The 15,222-nt window shown below is 30.3% G+C and overlaps 1 protein-coding gene across 5 annotated transcripts in view; it reads right to left on the bottom strand.

Annotated features, from left to right (window-relative positions):
* LOC111000563 (nephrin) overlaps positions 1-15,222 on the bottom strand; it is a 134,074-nt gene that overhangs the window by 53,380 nt on the left and 65,472 nt on the right. For all 5 annotated transcript variants that reach the window (XM_022270046.2, XM_045631908.1, XM_045631907.1 and 2 more), the window contains exon 3: positions 11,394-11,544. In XM_022270046.2, coding sequence (XP_022125738.2) covers positions 11,394-11,544 — 151 coding nt within the window. The remainder of the gene's footprint in view (positions 1-11,393; positions 11,545-15,222) is intronic.

The raw sequence follows: 15,222 nt of genomic DNA, 5'->3' as shown, positions 1-15,222 counted from the left end.
AATTACATTAATTGTTAATGATTTCTGTGTGACTTTTTTTTGTCAATGCATAAATTTTTTTATAAATTAAAAATAAAAACTATGCACAAATAATTATAAATCATGATAAAATTTTAATCATGAAATAATATTGAGTGTTCCTGCCAAACCTCTACGCTCGCACAGAGCTTATAACATTCCGACTCCCAGAACCAACATTGTACCAACAACCTCCCAGAAACAAAATTCCATGAGCCTCTTTACAGGATGTGTTCTACTTTGGATTCTGCCACCAATATCGACCCTTTTTCACTATTCTCTTCTTTATTATAGCTACTATAAGCATTATGTTTGTCGTTCACCTAATTTATAAATTTTGTGCTGTATTTTGTTTTGCTTTGTATTATGTTTTTTATCAGTGAAACTTTTATGGATATGTCCAATGTATATATAATAGGGTTGTTCCTGTTTAGTTTCCTTATTAAATAAATCTTTGTTTCTCCCGAAATCTACCCAACTAGGCTATCTAATGATCTATACGGATGCCGTAATTTTAAAATAACATAACGCTACATATGAAAAGTCGTAAAATAAAACTTTTAAAACCGACTAACGGGGAGGAAATTTTTGTGGTTGATGTAAAATTTAGATAGCGCACACGAGTTTTACGTGTTATTCCAACTCCGGGTCGGGAATATTTTATTAATTACCGTGGATCTGTTTTTCTATATTTTAGTAAAAATAAAAAGTTACGTTTGGTTGAAAGACTATTCGTTGATATATATATTTTTATATGTTATATTTTTTTTATATAGAAAAGGGGGCAAACGGACCGGAGGAGGAGCACCTGATGTTAAGTAATACCGCCGCGCATGGACACTATAACTATATAGCTTTCGACAAAACTAAACCTAAATTTCTGTATTAATTTATTTAGTGTGTCGTATTTATGTATATCGGTTAACTAATTTGGTGCTAATATTGTGTTACTGTTACCCTATAAAAGCCTAACTTTTGAACCAACTAAATAAGTAATGTCAGAATTATAAATCAATTTTTAATTATCAGATAATAAATATAATTGCCTATAGAACATATACAACTATTATTATAAACAATTATACATTTAAAGAAAACATTTTTTAACGGATTAAAGCTTGAAGCGAAATCACTATTAGATATTATATGACTATATGCAACGATTAGATATTAAAAGTTATTAAAACACGCCCTCTTCACACAGACTATGTTAATTGTGTACATACTCTTATTTAATTTAATCTAATTCAATCTACGCAATGAATATAGATCAATGAATTGAACTTTGCCAAAAATAGTATATTTTTGCAATATAAAAAAATGATAGAATTATGAATTAACAGATTGATAAAATTTGTCGTGATATACACTACTTAAAATTGTCACTTACTCACTGTAATAAATCTTCAAGTAGTTAAATTATTCATATATTTTTATAGTGTATACTGCTATACACCATTAAAATATATGAATAATTCACTAATGAATCGTTTTGACACCCATAAATCAAATACTGGTAACATAATACTAGATTAGATACAAAAATCAATGAAACGACGAACGTCTAATTATATTTAATGGTTGTCTGTTATTATTAAAGTGTTATTACTGGTTACTAATACAACGTAGAGTAAAATATATACTGGCTATAATAGTTTCAATACGCGAATATATTGAAAAATTACTAACAGTAATCAGAGCGACTCCTATGATTTCTGTAACCATAAAAATGTTTAGTCATGTAAGCAAATAGGTAAACGTAAAGGAGGTAAACGTAATACATAGTTGTATACGTTCAAAAACGTAACGGTAAAGCAATTTTCGCGAGTCGAACCATTCAATCTCAAGACGCCACTTTATACCTCGCTATATCAGAGCTTCACACGCGATTTATTTTAGCTTTAGATAAGCATGAGAGAGTGTCTTACTTTGGCATATGATTACTTTAATAAATATAACACAACATCGTGGATTACATATTCACAAAGGTGAAAAAACCTTGTAGACGTTTATGTCCAGTAATTAGAAGCAGGTATCATGTGAGTTGGAATAGAATGGTGTAATTGAAACAGGCTGGAAAGATATATATATGGGAGATTCCAATAAAAGCCTTGTAACCTATGGATATTCCAAACTATAATAGCTTTAAAACATATCATATCATGAATGCATAAACGAGTGCTGTGTTTGTATTATAACACAGATTGATAAGCCGGCTCCTAACTCTCGCAAGGCGCCTCATCGAGACACTCCAATATTGGCGAGTCGAGGCAGTATAACCTTATTTATTTAGTAGCTCGCTGCATCTACTTCAGAATGGATGTGATTACAGTGTTGTGCGTTAGCTATATATGTGCCTACCAATATTATGGTATCTTGCGTTTATACCACAATTTAAATAAAAAATATCTCATCATGCCGGTATATATATAATTTTATTTAAAAACATTTTTCTTATGTGTCATAACTTCTAGATATTTAATTATTTCCCTATTCAATCCCACTATTGGATTCCATATAAAAAAATTTAATGGTTCCATTTCATAGAATTCTATAAAAGTCATTAATATACTCAGTGGAGTATATTAATGAATGGAGTGTCATTATGATAAGAAAACACGCACATCCTTACGTAACTACGTAATAACTAATGAATCCAAAGTCAACAACAAAGTTTATTGAGCATATGTGGCAGTGTGTGTGTGTCCTTTGATTCGAGCTCAAAAAACCGACAAACAGCGCAAAGGCGACACGAGAGGACAAGAGCTCACAATTCACACTCTCTCGCTCGCGTCGCAGAAAGTGTAGCTGAGAATCTTCGAGTATGCAGCAAGCATTATATTACCTTTTGTTATAGAAACTATTAAAATATAGCACGAGTTTCTTGCACAATAAAAAAGGCTGCCTGATCATTTACTTATAGAATCAAAGTTTTGAGGAGGCATGTTTATAAAGATATCAGTTTCTGTATTTGAAGATATCTGTACTTCTGTAAAGGTCTGTATTTTGAGAAATAAGATTAATTGTTTATTTTTGTGATTGCGATACAGCAATTTTTAGTCGATAAATTGGACTACGTTAGGTATTTTGAAAAATTGCATTTCTAATAAATAAAATAAAAACGTGTGGCACTCGGGGACTGCCGCGGTAAAGCTATTTTAAATTTTTTTATCAACTTATGCAATTTTAATTATATAATTATTTTTAATTTATGCGGTATTTTTTTTCTTTGATATTAATTCAATCTACCATTCTACCAGACACAGAATAACACACCTATATAGTCCGGTTCTTTATAGTACAACGGTACGTGTATTTATTATTATATTATATAGTAATTTAAAGTTTACGCAAATGTTAACAAGTATAAAGAAAGGATAAGTTCTGCAAAAGCATTAAGGCATACCTCGCAGAAATTTCGCGTATAACCGAAACTAAACCCTACTCAAAGACGCATAAGTCAGATCAACTAATTCTGATAGTTACACACATTTGGATGGCAGCCAACAGAACCCAAATAGGTTGAAGTTCGAATAGTTAATAAGGTATAAAATTCCCACAAACAAATCAGATTAGAATCAGCTTAAACGGTGGGCAGAAATTAGAGTTATTTTATTATCGCCGCTATCGGCCAGCTTAAAGAACGCCGTAACATAATACAGACGTATATTAAGCGTGAAAGTATAAGTAAGTCAAACAAACAAACAAACAAAATATGTACAGTTCGCAAGTCAAGGGCGTAGAGCGGGCAAGAAGAACTGGCAAGAAACTTTCCGCCACTCTTTTCAATCGCGAAGTTTTTAATACAAATTGTTTGACCTAGAGCAAATCTATGCCAGTCTTTCGCAGACCTATAGTATTATAAATCAGTTACTAACCAATCAATAAATTTTATTTTGGAGCTGTATTGTTATCTATATATATTGATTATCTTCTTTTAGATTATTAAGAGTATATCTTCATACATGATTTTTATTAAATTCTTATTATGAGAATTCTCGACAAAAACAGGTTTCTTACATCGGCTGTGTTTACGTCGTTGTTGCAATTGATTTATAACGGTCTAATGGTGCAATTTCATGGCTTAAAATGTGTATGTGATTAGCCTTAGTATATAAGGTATATATTTAAATTTGTTCCAATAGACAGAAAATCTGTGTCCAGTTTGTGATTCCACCACATTGTTATAAACATTTAATAAATAAAATATTAAAATAGAGTACGAGTTTTTTGTAGAATAAAAAAGGTTGCCTGTTCATTTATTTATCACAAATGTTTATTTTACTACTCTCCCCGATTCCATAGAAAAGAAGTAGTTCATTTAACATTTTAAAAATATAACTTTATAATAAATTTATGATGCTTTGCTTTGAATTGATGTATATAATTGTGTAAATAATATCATATAACTGATAAAAAATTGGTTTATAAACGGGAATGTAAATAATACTTAACAATAACACGTTTTTTTATATTGTTTCTCGAAGTTGCAACTGCTTTATTCCCATTTAGCAATGAATAGACAGATTAAATTAGAAATTCGATTATTCTACAGATATTGAATAACTACAGTTTGCCGCATTTACGTTGAACGAAGGTAATAAATACTGAAGTTCCGTGGCTCAGCCAAGGACTACGTATTGCTGTATCAACAGCGGTGCAACATCAATTTGCGAACTCAATCATCGGATCTGCTTAAAATCGCAAAAATAAGTCAAAATATTTGATTGATGACTAAGCGAAATATTCCAGTGATTTTTCGATACAGTACCTTTTCAGTGCTTTTGAAATTTTGCCCAAATGAAACAAAGGGTCGTGTCGGTGCTCCAAATATTCTGAATTGCATTTTTCATTTACTCATGAATGGATTTTTACTTTGAAGTTTCCGAAAAATTACTCTATGATTTTTGAATAGGATTTTGAATCTATTTATAATGACGTAATAAAAGTTATTAATAGTCTGTAACAACTTTACGTTAAAATATAGGCTAGTATAGTAGTATATTATTAATTAATTTAAATTCATATTATTTTATAAAATAAAGAACGTGAAATTCAATCTACCACTCTACCAGACTCAGACTAACTCGCCTATATATCTGTTTCACTCTAGCGCGTAACTGTTCTCGACAAAGAGATGTGAAAACACAGTATGCGTTCTGTCCCGCTCTAACGCGAATTGGGTTGTTTAGTTTTTATTACCGTTACGGAATTTCTTGATTTGGTCGCCGCACTCAGAGTCCGCGATAAAATAAATAAGATAAAGTAATAAGCAACATGATATCCAACATTATATGTCGTCATATAACATAAATATTACATAGAAAATAACATAATAAAAACAACTTCACAAATCAATATTGCGTATGTACACGCCACTGTCGAGATTATTAGCTTATAGCGCCTAAAAATAACGAAGCGAACTGCGAAAACTGTGGGATTTCAATTAAAACTTGAAAATAACTAACAATAAACACGTCGGTTGCATTTTTACAATGCAAAACGTAACAAACTTGAGCAATTTAAATAAAACAACGATTAAACGCCACTGCGGTTTCGTATCTGTCAAAACAAGATTGTGAATGTATTCTTTAAAATTGCAACGCCTGTAAATTGCACAGACAGTGTGCAAACGAAATGCTTTCATTTTACCCGCCCTATTACTTTTTGGGATATGCGAATTGACTTTTGAATATTTTATTTAAATTACCATAACATTTGTTTTACGTGATTTGTCACGTCATACTTTCCTTGTTTGTAAAACATCGTTTAAATCTTGTATCCTTAGATATTCCATTTTTCTTAGGTTGATTTTCTTTACCGTTCAAATTGTAATTGAAAACTTAATTAATGCATAGATCTCAACGTTGCTACCTCGATAGATAATATAATATCTTTATAATTGTGAAAATAGTTTAAAGGATTTAATTATGCCGTAGTTATGTCAAGGCCATACTTAGATTAATTTATAAGATTTTATTTTTACTATTATTTTCCTGAACAGAAATTCGCGTATAAAGTTTGTTGCCTATTAAATTAAAGGCTTGATGTTTCAGGTATTTTTCCAACAGGCAAAGAGAATATCAAACGAAATATAATTAGTATTCCCGCACAATATTAATTATGGATGCTCTGTCTTAGTTTAAGTGATCGCTAATAAACGACCATTAACATCGAATAGTTCACACTTATCATCATTACCGCTGCTATGACATCATTCATAATTATTTAATATATTAATTAATTATTAAGATATACCCACAACTTTATTTAGTAACTTAGTTAACAATATATTTGATTATTCTACTAATATTATAAACGCGAAAGTGTGTAAGTATAGATGGATATTTGTTCGTCTTTCAGGTAAAAATTTCTAGATTTTGTTGAAACTTTATGTAAATATAGCTTTAACATCAAAACAAAACATAATTCTATTTATACAGATATTGTATGAATTGTCCAAAATAAAAAGTAAGTCGGAAATATCTGCCAAATGCGAGCTATTCTGCGTGAGCTGCCATAACCGTTAGATTTATTTATTTATTTGGAAACAAAACAGATACATCTTTACAATAAAAATAAAGTTAAACATAAAACATAAAATAAGCACTCTGGATGTATCAACAATAGGTTTCACTAATATAACTATATTATACAAACAAAACAAAACATGACATCGACATACATGTAAGAGTTAGGACATTAGCAGTTGTTATGATTATTTTTTAAATAAAGCAGTAGAATGATGAAAATGTTTATGTTAAATAGTCCTACAACCGCCACGATATATATATGAATCGTATGTGTAATGCCATTAAATGTTGTAGAAAAAGCACGTACTAAGACAACGGCACAACGGATATATTTACAAGAAACGCGTGGGGAGTAATCAAGCAGCATTTGATTACTAAGCTAGGCGAAATACGAATCCTGCGCAGACGAAGGGGCGCCATCTAGTAGCAAATATAAAAGAATGAGTTTTTTATTTAAACAATGAAAATATACGGTACGACAAAGTTATACGTGAAAATAATACAGTTAAACATTTTTTTCTTATTTGTAAGAGATCACATATCTGTAAGAGATCCGTATTTCTTAGGTACTTAGGTCTCACTCTCCCATATATGTTAGTTATCAAGTGAAGTTTGCTAATACATACAATATGTATAAAGTTCTATTCAGATCCTGAAATTTATTACGTATAAATTTAAATACACAATTCATAGTTCACTGGCTATGAAGCTGTAGAAATGTAAGTATTAAGTTAATTTGAAAGCTGTATTATTATATAAGATATTTGCAGACCTTGTAGTATATTTTAGTATTTAAGATATGCTTATTCTAAATAAGAATAATAACTATTTGAGTCTCCTTAATGAGATTTAACTGAGCCTACCTGTTTAGCACCCCAGATACTGTTCGGTTTTCCGGAATGAAATCTTTTTAGGTTGTTCTGTGAATTTTTCTGTATATAAACCTGAGTTTACATCATATGTTTTTAATTAAGAAATAAAAATCGAGGTTGATCGTAGAGGGTTGAAAATGCTGTATCATAAAAAAATATCTAAAAATAAAAAAAAAACATAATTTAGAGGTGGACTACCCTTAACATTTAGGGGAATTAAAAATAGATTTCGTCCGATTCTCAGACACACCCAGTATGCACAAAAAATTTCATGAGAATCGGTCAAGCCGTTTCAGAGGAGTTTAACTACAAACACCGCGACACGAGAATTTTATATATCAGATATATTAAACTATAATATTCTTAATAAGATTCGTTCAAATAGCTCCAAGCTAGCTTTAATTTATGCTCCCGAATAGGCAATCATATTATTTAGATTTTGCTCCTATAAGTATTACCATAAATCAGATTATTATCTAATCTTGTCGTATTTAATTGCCTCTAGAAAACCATCAATAATAAATTTCTGTATTTGACTGTACTGTTTTTATAGAGGCATGAAATTGTTCTATTTTTAAATGATTCACTTTGTGCTCCAAATGCTTAGTAGTCAAGACATGTTGCATGCAAATAAGCCCACTGATATCGATTGAGCAGGCTTGGATAGATTACTTTGTGGACTATTAGATTAATACGATCAGTGCTAGTCACTCACATAATTAGCCTTCATGTACGGATATTAACCAGGACAGCAGCTAGGCAAGCTTAATATGAGTGTCTTTGGCGTAACAATGTGTATTAGTTTATACAAAGAAACAATACATTATTATTTAATGAAATCATATTTTCTTATACTCCTGGAGATAAACTTTCAAACATTACTGGTTTATAAGTCAAGGTATCTTTTGGATCTGATTTATGTATTTATTTAATTATCGCATTAAAAACAAAATAATTAACGCATTTTTCGTGTTTGTATGTTAGTTATTAATATACACACAATATTTTATTAATCAGATTTGTTTACTTATTAGTATTAACATCTCAAGAACTAATTACGTAACTGGTATTATTATTATAAACACTGCAATCCAAATTTAAATAGCATTTTAATCTAAGACTCTACTTTTAATAACCTGGGAGGGTCATTTTTGGAATTAATCTTCTTATTTGCAAGTACACATTGACATTGTTTTGATCTGTCACGCGATTTATTCATTAAGTACATGGTCATTGATAACTAGTAAAATACAATTAAATATATGGTTTAAATTAGGTCATCTAAATTAGAACAAGTATTTTACCTACAGTACCTAATACTATTAAAAATATATTAAAGTAAATATTTAAGATGTATAAAATATGTAAAATCATAAATTTACAAATTATAATTGTATATTCTAGGATTAGCATGCACTTTTTATTCTAGGATTAAAAACAATTAATTACAGCAAGTACACGGTGGAAATATCAGGAAAATAATTTAGTATCACCGATATATTTCAGATATCCTTAAACATAATTATAGCTAACTAGCAGACTCGGCCAAGCGTTGCTGTGGCTAAGGTTTTTGTTATATTACATAGTAGTAAATTAATCAAGGGAAACCGTAGGAGAACTTATGTGAAACGTTGGTACCACGACACGGACCTAAACTAAACTACCTTTAACTCAGCGCCATCTGTTAGAATTGTATCAAATAATAAACAAATGTTAATGTTATCGTAATTTTAGTAAGGATGCCTATTTTTTTTTGAAAATGAAATATAGCCTATGTCACTCAGGAATGATGTAGCTTTCCAACAGTGAAAGAATTTTTCAAATCTGCCAAGTAGTTTCGGAGCCTATTCAATTCATACAAACAAACAAAAAATCAAACCTTTCCTCTTTATAATATTAAGTATAGATAACACAAAGTAGTAATGAACGTACTTCATATGTCATATTGTAAGTAATTAATTTAGAAAAGTCTCATATTGTGTGAAGATTGAATAAGGCTGATGAAGGAATAACATTGTACATTGACAGTTCTGGTAACAATATATTCTAATCCTAACGTTCTTATGAAATATTCATGAACATGTTTGAAGTCTCCCGCATTGGGTAGACATATTCTACGCCTACTTTATTGATTATTTTTTTAAGATTGATGTAATACATTGGTTAGATGTAAACTCTGAGACTGTGCGATTTGGATTTCCAGTAATAGTGGTACATAATAAATTCAATTAAGTGTGAGTATTATTAAGTGTGTAAACTTTATTATTTCCCAAAGGTAAATTATATATATTTATATTATATATAATATTATATATTAGGTATATATTTTAATGCTTAAGTATCGAGGGTCGTGTTGAAAAATAATGATAAATAAATCTTAGTGCTAAGAACTTTTCTGTAATTTATATGACTAGATTTGTTTTAAAAGTCGGTTTACAGTGCCAATTAAAGATTCCTTACAAGTCATCCCTATTATCAAAATATAAGGCTTTACTGGTAACTAGATCTCAGTTTTAACGCCATCAGCATTATAAACCCATATTTTTTATTTATTTCAATATTATCTACGCTATGTCGTGGGGAAAGAACTTATACATATTTGTATCTATGCAAAGTAAATACTTGGTCATACAAAAAGGTAATTGTGAAGAAATCACAATTAAAACATATGAGACACAGAAGCCATGATTAATAATCATAAAAAATCTTAGACCTAAACCATTGATGACTAACATTTCTTTCAATTTGAAAAACGTTTTGTGGAAATTGAATCTCAATGGGAGTATAAGTCAGTATTTACTACCCATATGGTAGTTCAATTGACAATTGGCTCTGAATTTAAAACTTTAATAAAACAAAATACATTGTTAGATTCCATCTTGACATAAAACATGCTATAAACTTATCCATACCGAGTATTACAAACATAACATCAAATAAAATACAAAGTACATGCATAAAAAGGCAATAAATTATTTTCATACAAGGTAGAGTCAGAAATTTTACGCTCCGAGAGTTTCGGGCGGCCATTTATAAAGGACCTTTTTGTCCGAGTTCATAATATGTGGTTCTTTTTTTTCCGTTTTCGTATCTGTCGACGAGAACACATGTATCCCGCCAACCGTATTATATACTAACTTGTTTAAATAAATTGTAATATACAGTCTGAAAATAATCTCCATTGTGTTTTGATATGAACATGCCTTGAAGCAACCATTAGATACTTATGTGAAGTTTTTGATTTTATTTTTAAACACATTTTTTAAAATTATTAAACAAAATTTAGCCACAGAGACACTCGAAACACATGGTACAATTACCAAGAAATTATTGAGTAGACAAAACAAAAATGGCGAAAAACTTGATAAAGAGCTTGAAAGAAACTCAAACTTATAGAAGTTCGTTGCTGCGTTACAGGACGCAAAATGATTATATGAAGAAGGAGCTCTGATTGGCGTAAGTGAATACAAAACATAGGACGCATGATGATTCTTTGGGGAAGGTGTGGATGACGTATGTATGTGAACACAATCTAGTAGCGGCGTGTAACCATTTTATTAATACAAAATTTTATTTTCGTGGTTCCTTTTCAGTGAAAATTAAAACTAACCTAACGTTTTGAATCGGGAAATATCTCGCTTATTTTAAAAGTAAATATATTTAATGATTTTTGTATATTTAAAATGCAATATTCAAGTTTAATATATTATGATGCCTGCTTTTGCACTATACACACAATTTTGGTAACTTTAAACTTGTTTTTTTTTATCTTTGTCTCCTTATATTAGACGGAAAAAATAGTCTTATTTGGTCGTTGTATTCGTATGATGATGCTTTTATTTATCGCCCACTTTAAATATACTTGTAAATTTTATTTTTGACTGACTGATTATCTACTTGTAGGCTTTGGAAAAATTACACTTTTAAAATTTAAATTTAAAATTATTCAAAATACATATCAAAACCGTACCTGTATACTGGATTGTCGTCCCGGTACCAGACGACGAGTAAAAGGCTGTCATTTCTCTGCGGTGGACGCGAGTCACATGGAAGTTCAGCTTCACCTCCGACTACTGAAGACACTCTGGTTACCGTCCCCGTAACAGATGATGAGGGGCTACCTGTGAAGACAAGATAAATTTAGTGCCTTAACGAGCAATTTTTTGAGATTTTTTTCCCAGTAGTAAAACGATTCATTAACACCCAACTCATTAAAACTAAAAGTTGCCATTTATGTGGTATTAACTATCGGAATGTCGAAAATAATATTAACGCCCCGCTCATCGAATACGCACCCTTACACCAATATCCATATACAAATTATACAATATTGGTTATTTTTATATTTATCTTAGTCATTTTATTTACATGAAATACATGAAGTAGTATTCAATTAGTAACTACATAATATATTAAATTATTCGGTCTAGCAAAGAACTTGTTAAGCCTTTATTGAGTTACATGGATAAAACAGTTATGTATGACATAAGACTGTGATGTGAATAACTTTGTTTGTTAATTAATTGTGTGTGAATATTACATTTGATTGAATAACACTTTATTTTACATATGATATCTTCGACCGTTTGCCATATTTTCACTGCTACTATTGACATTAATATGTCACTTAATATTAACTTATTAGTTCGAGATATAAAACAAGTACTATGTATGCATAACCCTTTAGGGTATTTGAATAAACACACCTATGAATCAATATTAATACTTCAAAACTAACCAAAATTAATTTATCTCTAAGCGGAGAAACCACACGAGTTTACGTCTTGAGTCAATACAAAATGTTTGAGTAGGAATATTTGTTTAAAGTTAAAGGTTCGTGAACATTATTTTGTGGGAAAGCAAGTAATTACGATTTGAATGGTAATTTGTTTTATGTAGGTAAGACAAATAAGCAGACGGCTTGCGTAATTTCCGTTTGTTTTTATTAATGGACATCTTATTTATGTTTTTAATTTACTCACAAGGAATATCTGTATTTTTATTTATTTATATTTCAGAACTGATTTGTATATGACGTATTGACTTGTGTGTATTTAAAAAAAATGTAATACCATAGCAGTGGCGAAGAGTCCATACAAGCCGATTCCCACCGGGTTACCTTTCAAAAATAAGTTCCATATTCATACAAAAGTATTTACATTCTATTTCATTAACAAAGTATTATTAATTAAATGCCTGCGCGATTTACAATAGCAATAGTAATTCTTAGCAATACCCTAAGTATCACATTTCATTTTATAGTCGTAAATTAATCAGCGCGTCAATTTTTCGTACCTAAATTACATTAAAGGTAACTCGACGAATTACAGCTTATCTCGGCCAACGTTTTACTATGAGGCGAAAAGAGACAGAGCGTGTCAAACCATCTCTTTCTAATGCTCGCTAACTGTACGTAAAATTTAAAGAAAGATAAGGCTGATCGCGACCGGCTTGCAGTTCTCTCCTCTCCTCTATTAGAAAGAGACAAAGAAATTATTGTTATTGAACCACGGCACGGGAGAAAGAAAACACGACAAAATTAAAAAGAATTAGCGTTATAATGAAATCCTTCGCAAGTCATATTCTTTTTATTTTGGCATATTTTCGCGTTCCATTTCGTTTGGTTGAAAATAGATTATTTTTAGTATGTGACATGTGTTCCTATACCACTGGTGCGTGATAATTTCGTTTGTTATATTTTAATATTTGTGTTATTTAAACTGTGACTGATTCTGTAAGGTAATTTAATCGCAGATTTGGTTAAATACTGTGGATTCTGTTTGTTATTATGGCTTTAATTCATATAGAGTGCTGTTCAACATTTTTTTGGACCGGCTTCCCTTTGCCAAAATTTCACCCTTCGCCACTGTTAACCATAGGCAATACATTTACTATCAATATACCCAATTGCATACACAATATGTTATGTATTAGCCATATCTGAAATTCATTTTATTTGTTTTTCATAAATATGTTTAATAAATTAAAATATACCTGATTAAGAGAATTGTCTAGCCTTGTGCATTGTGTTTAGCTACTCGTGCTGTACACATGAATATAGCGATATAGTTTTTTCACTAAATCGTCTTTCAGAAATAGCTTTATAAATATCTGAAACGAGAGTTATAAAATAAAAATATTTCCTATTATAGCAATATTGGCCATTTTTATCTTTGTTAAATTGATATATTTCTTCACAAACAACGGTAATTAATTTATATTCTTATAGAAACGCTCAAAGGAAAAAATGCATGCTCACTCATCTTAAAAGTCTGTTCTGAGTGACGTCTGTTTTCTTCTTTTCTTAGTGTCCTGTATTTATATTGCCACATACATCAAAATCGTATAGAAAATACTACACCATATAGTATGTACATTTTAGTGCGTATCTACGATACGCTACATCAGCAATAGTCTAGATTGTGTACATACTCAACCAACCAAAAAAGATCAGCGGGTGAAAACGAATATACATAAAACTTTCAGAGAGATTAATGATCATAAAGTTAACATTCGAACCGCGACTTAGTGTAATTTAAATAATGGTATAAATTGTACAACAAATTTCTTGAAATGAATTCGCCCAATAAACACGGTGACTGTGGACAAAATTGTAATTTATTTACCTCGTGCTACGTTCACGTCTCGTGTCAGTCCAGGTTAAGGATTACGCGGGATTTTGCACGTATTCGTAGAATTTTACAAGTCAGTGTAGACATAAATATAACGTTGAACGAAATTTCATTACGTCATTTTTCTGTGAGTGTAATGAAAATTGAAAACGGATAAAGTGAATTACTGATTTTGGTTATGCGCCTTTTACGAATTCAATATTTTATCTGTTTGTTACACGTCATTTTCGTATAATGTTACAAAATATTTTATTTCATAAAATTAATGCATTGTGTTTTTAAAATTATTAAAAGAGCATTAATGCGCAAATAGTATACAGAAATCTCCATTGATGCAGAGCCGAGGTTAAAACCCCAGGCTTCAAGAACTCAGGATGGAAGTCGCACGCTCACGACACTAGGCTAAAATTTAAGTTCCTTATTATATGGTATTAATTATGTCAATAATTAGCTTCTGTTATATAATATCTATATACAATATATTTAACTATCCTTGAGTAAAACCTTATAGAAATAATGTGGTAATAACATTGCATTTATATGGTTCTAAAATAAACATAACAACGGAATTAAGATGACTGAAACCAACATTTGGGAGATGCCTTTATTGAACTGTGTAAAGTCGTTTTCTGAAATATAAATTAAAGATTTATTATTTAAGTACGTTACCATACGCTTATTAACTCAGCTGAGTAAAGAACTACTCCAAAAGCTACATGGGTGTTATTATTATATAGATTACCGAACTAGAAATTATTTTTCAAGCATGGACTATAAAGTTACCAAATAAAGCCTATTAAAATATAAATATTTAATAAAAAATGAGTGTGTTCTTAAGTCCATGAAGACACAAGTTTGCGCGGTTACCGCTAAAAATTTTCGAATTTAGGTGTTGGTGTGCGCGCGCATCGTATAAATTCACTCTTATCATTTTCATACATCGCGCGAAAAGAAGTATAACTTCAAAAAAAATAAATGTCTTTTTTCCTAATAATTTAATTAGTAGAAGTATTAAAAATTTATAATAGAATTTAAGCCGTTCTTTATCCTAGCTAAAAGGATTACGAGACACAAAGCTAAGTTATTATTATAGCTCCGGATTATTAATGCAATTAAAGGTTACACTTGAATGCGAAGCTTTCTCTTTATATATAGAATTTAAGATGT

Source organism: Pieris rapae, chromosome 17 (genome assembly GCF_905147795.1).
Source record: "Pieris rapae chromosome 17, ilPieRapa1.1, whole genome shotgun sequence".
Classification (NCBI taxonomy): Eukaryota; Metazoa; Arthropoda; class Insecta; order Lepidoptera; family Pieridae; genus Pieris; species Pieris rapae.
This window is presented reverse-complemented; position numbering and strand designations above follow the sequence as displayed.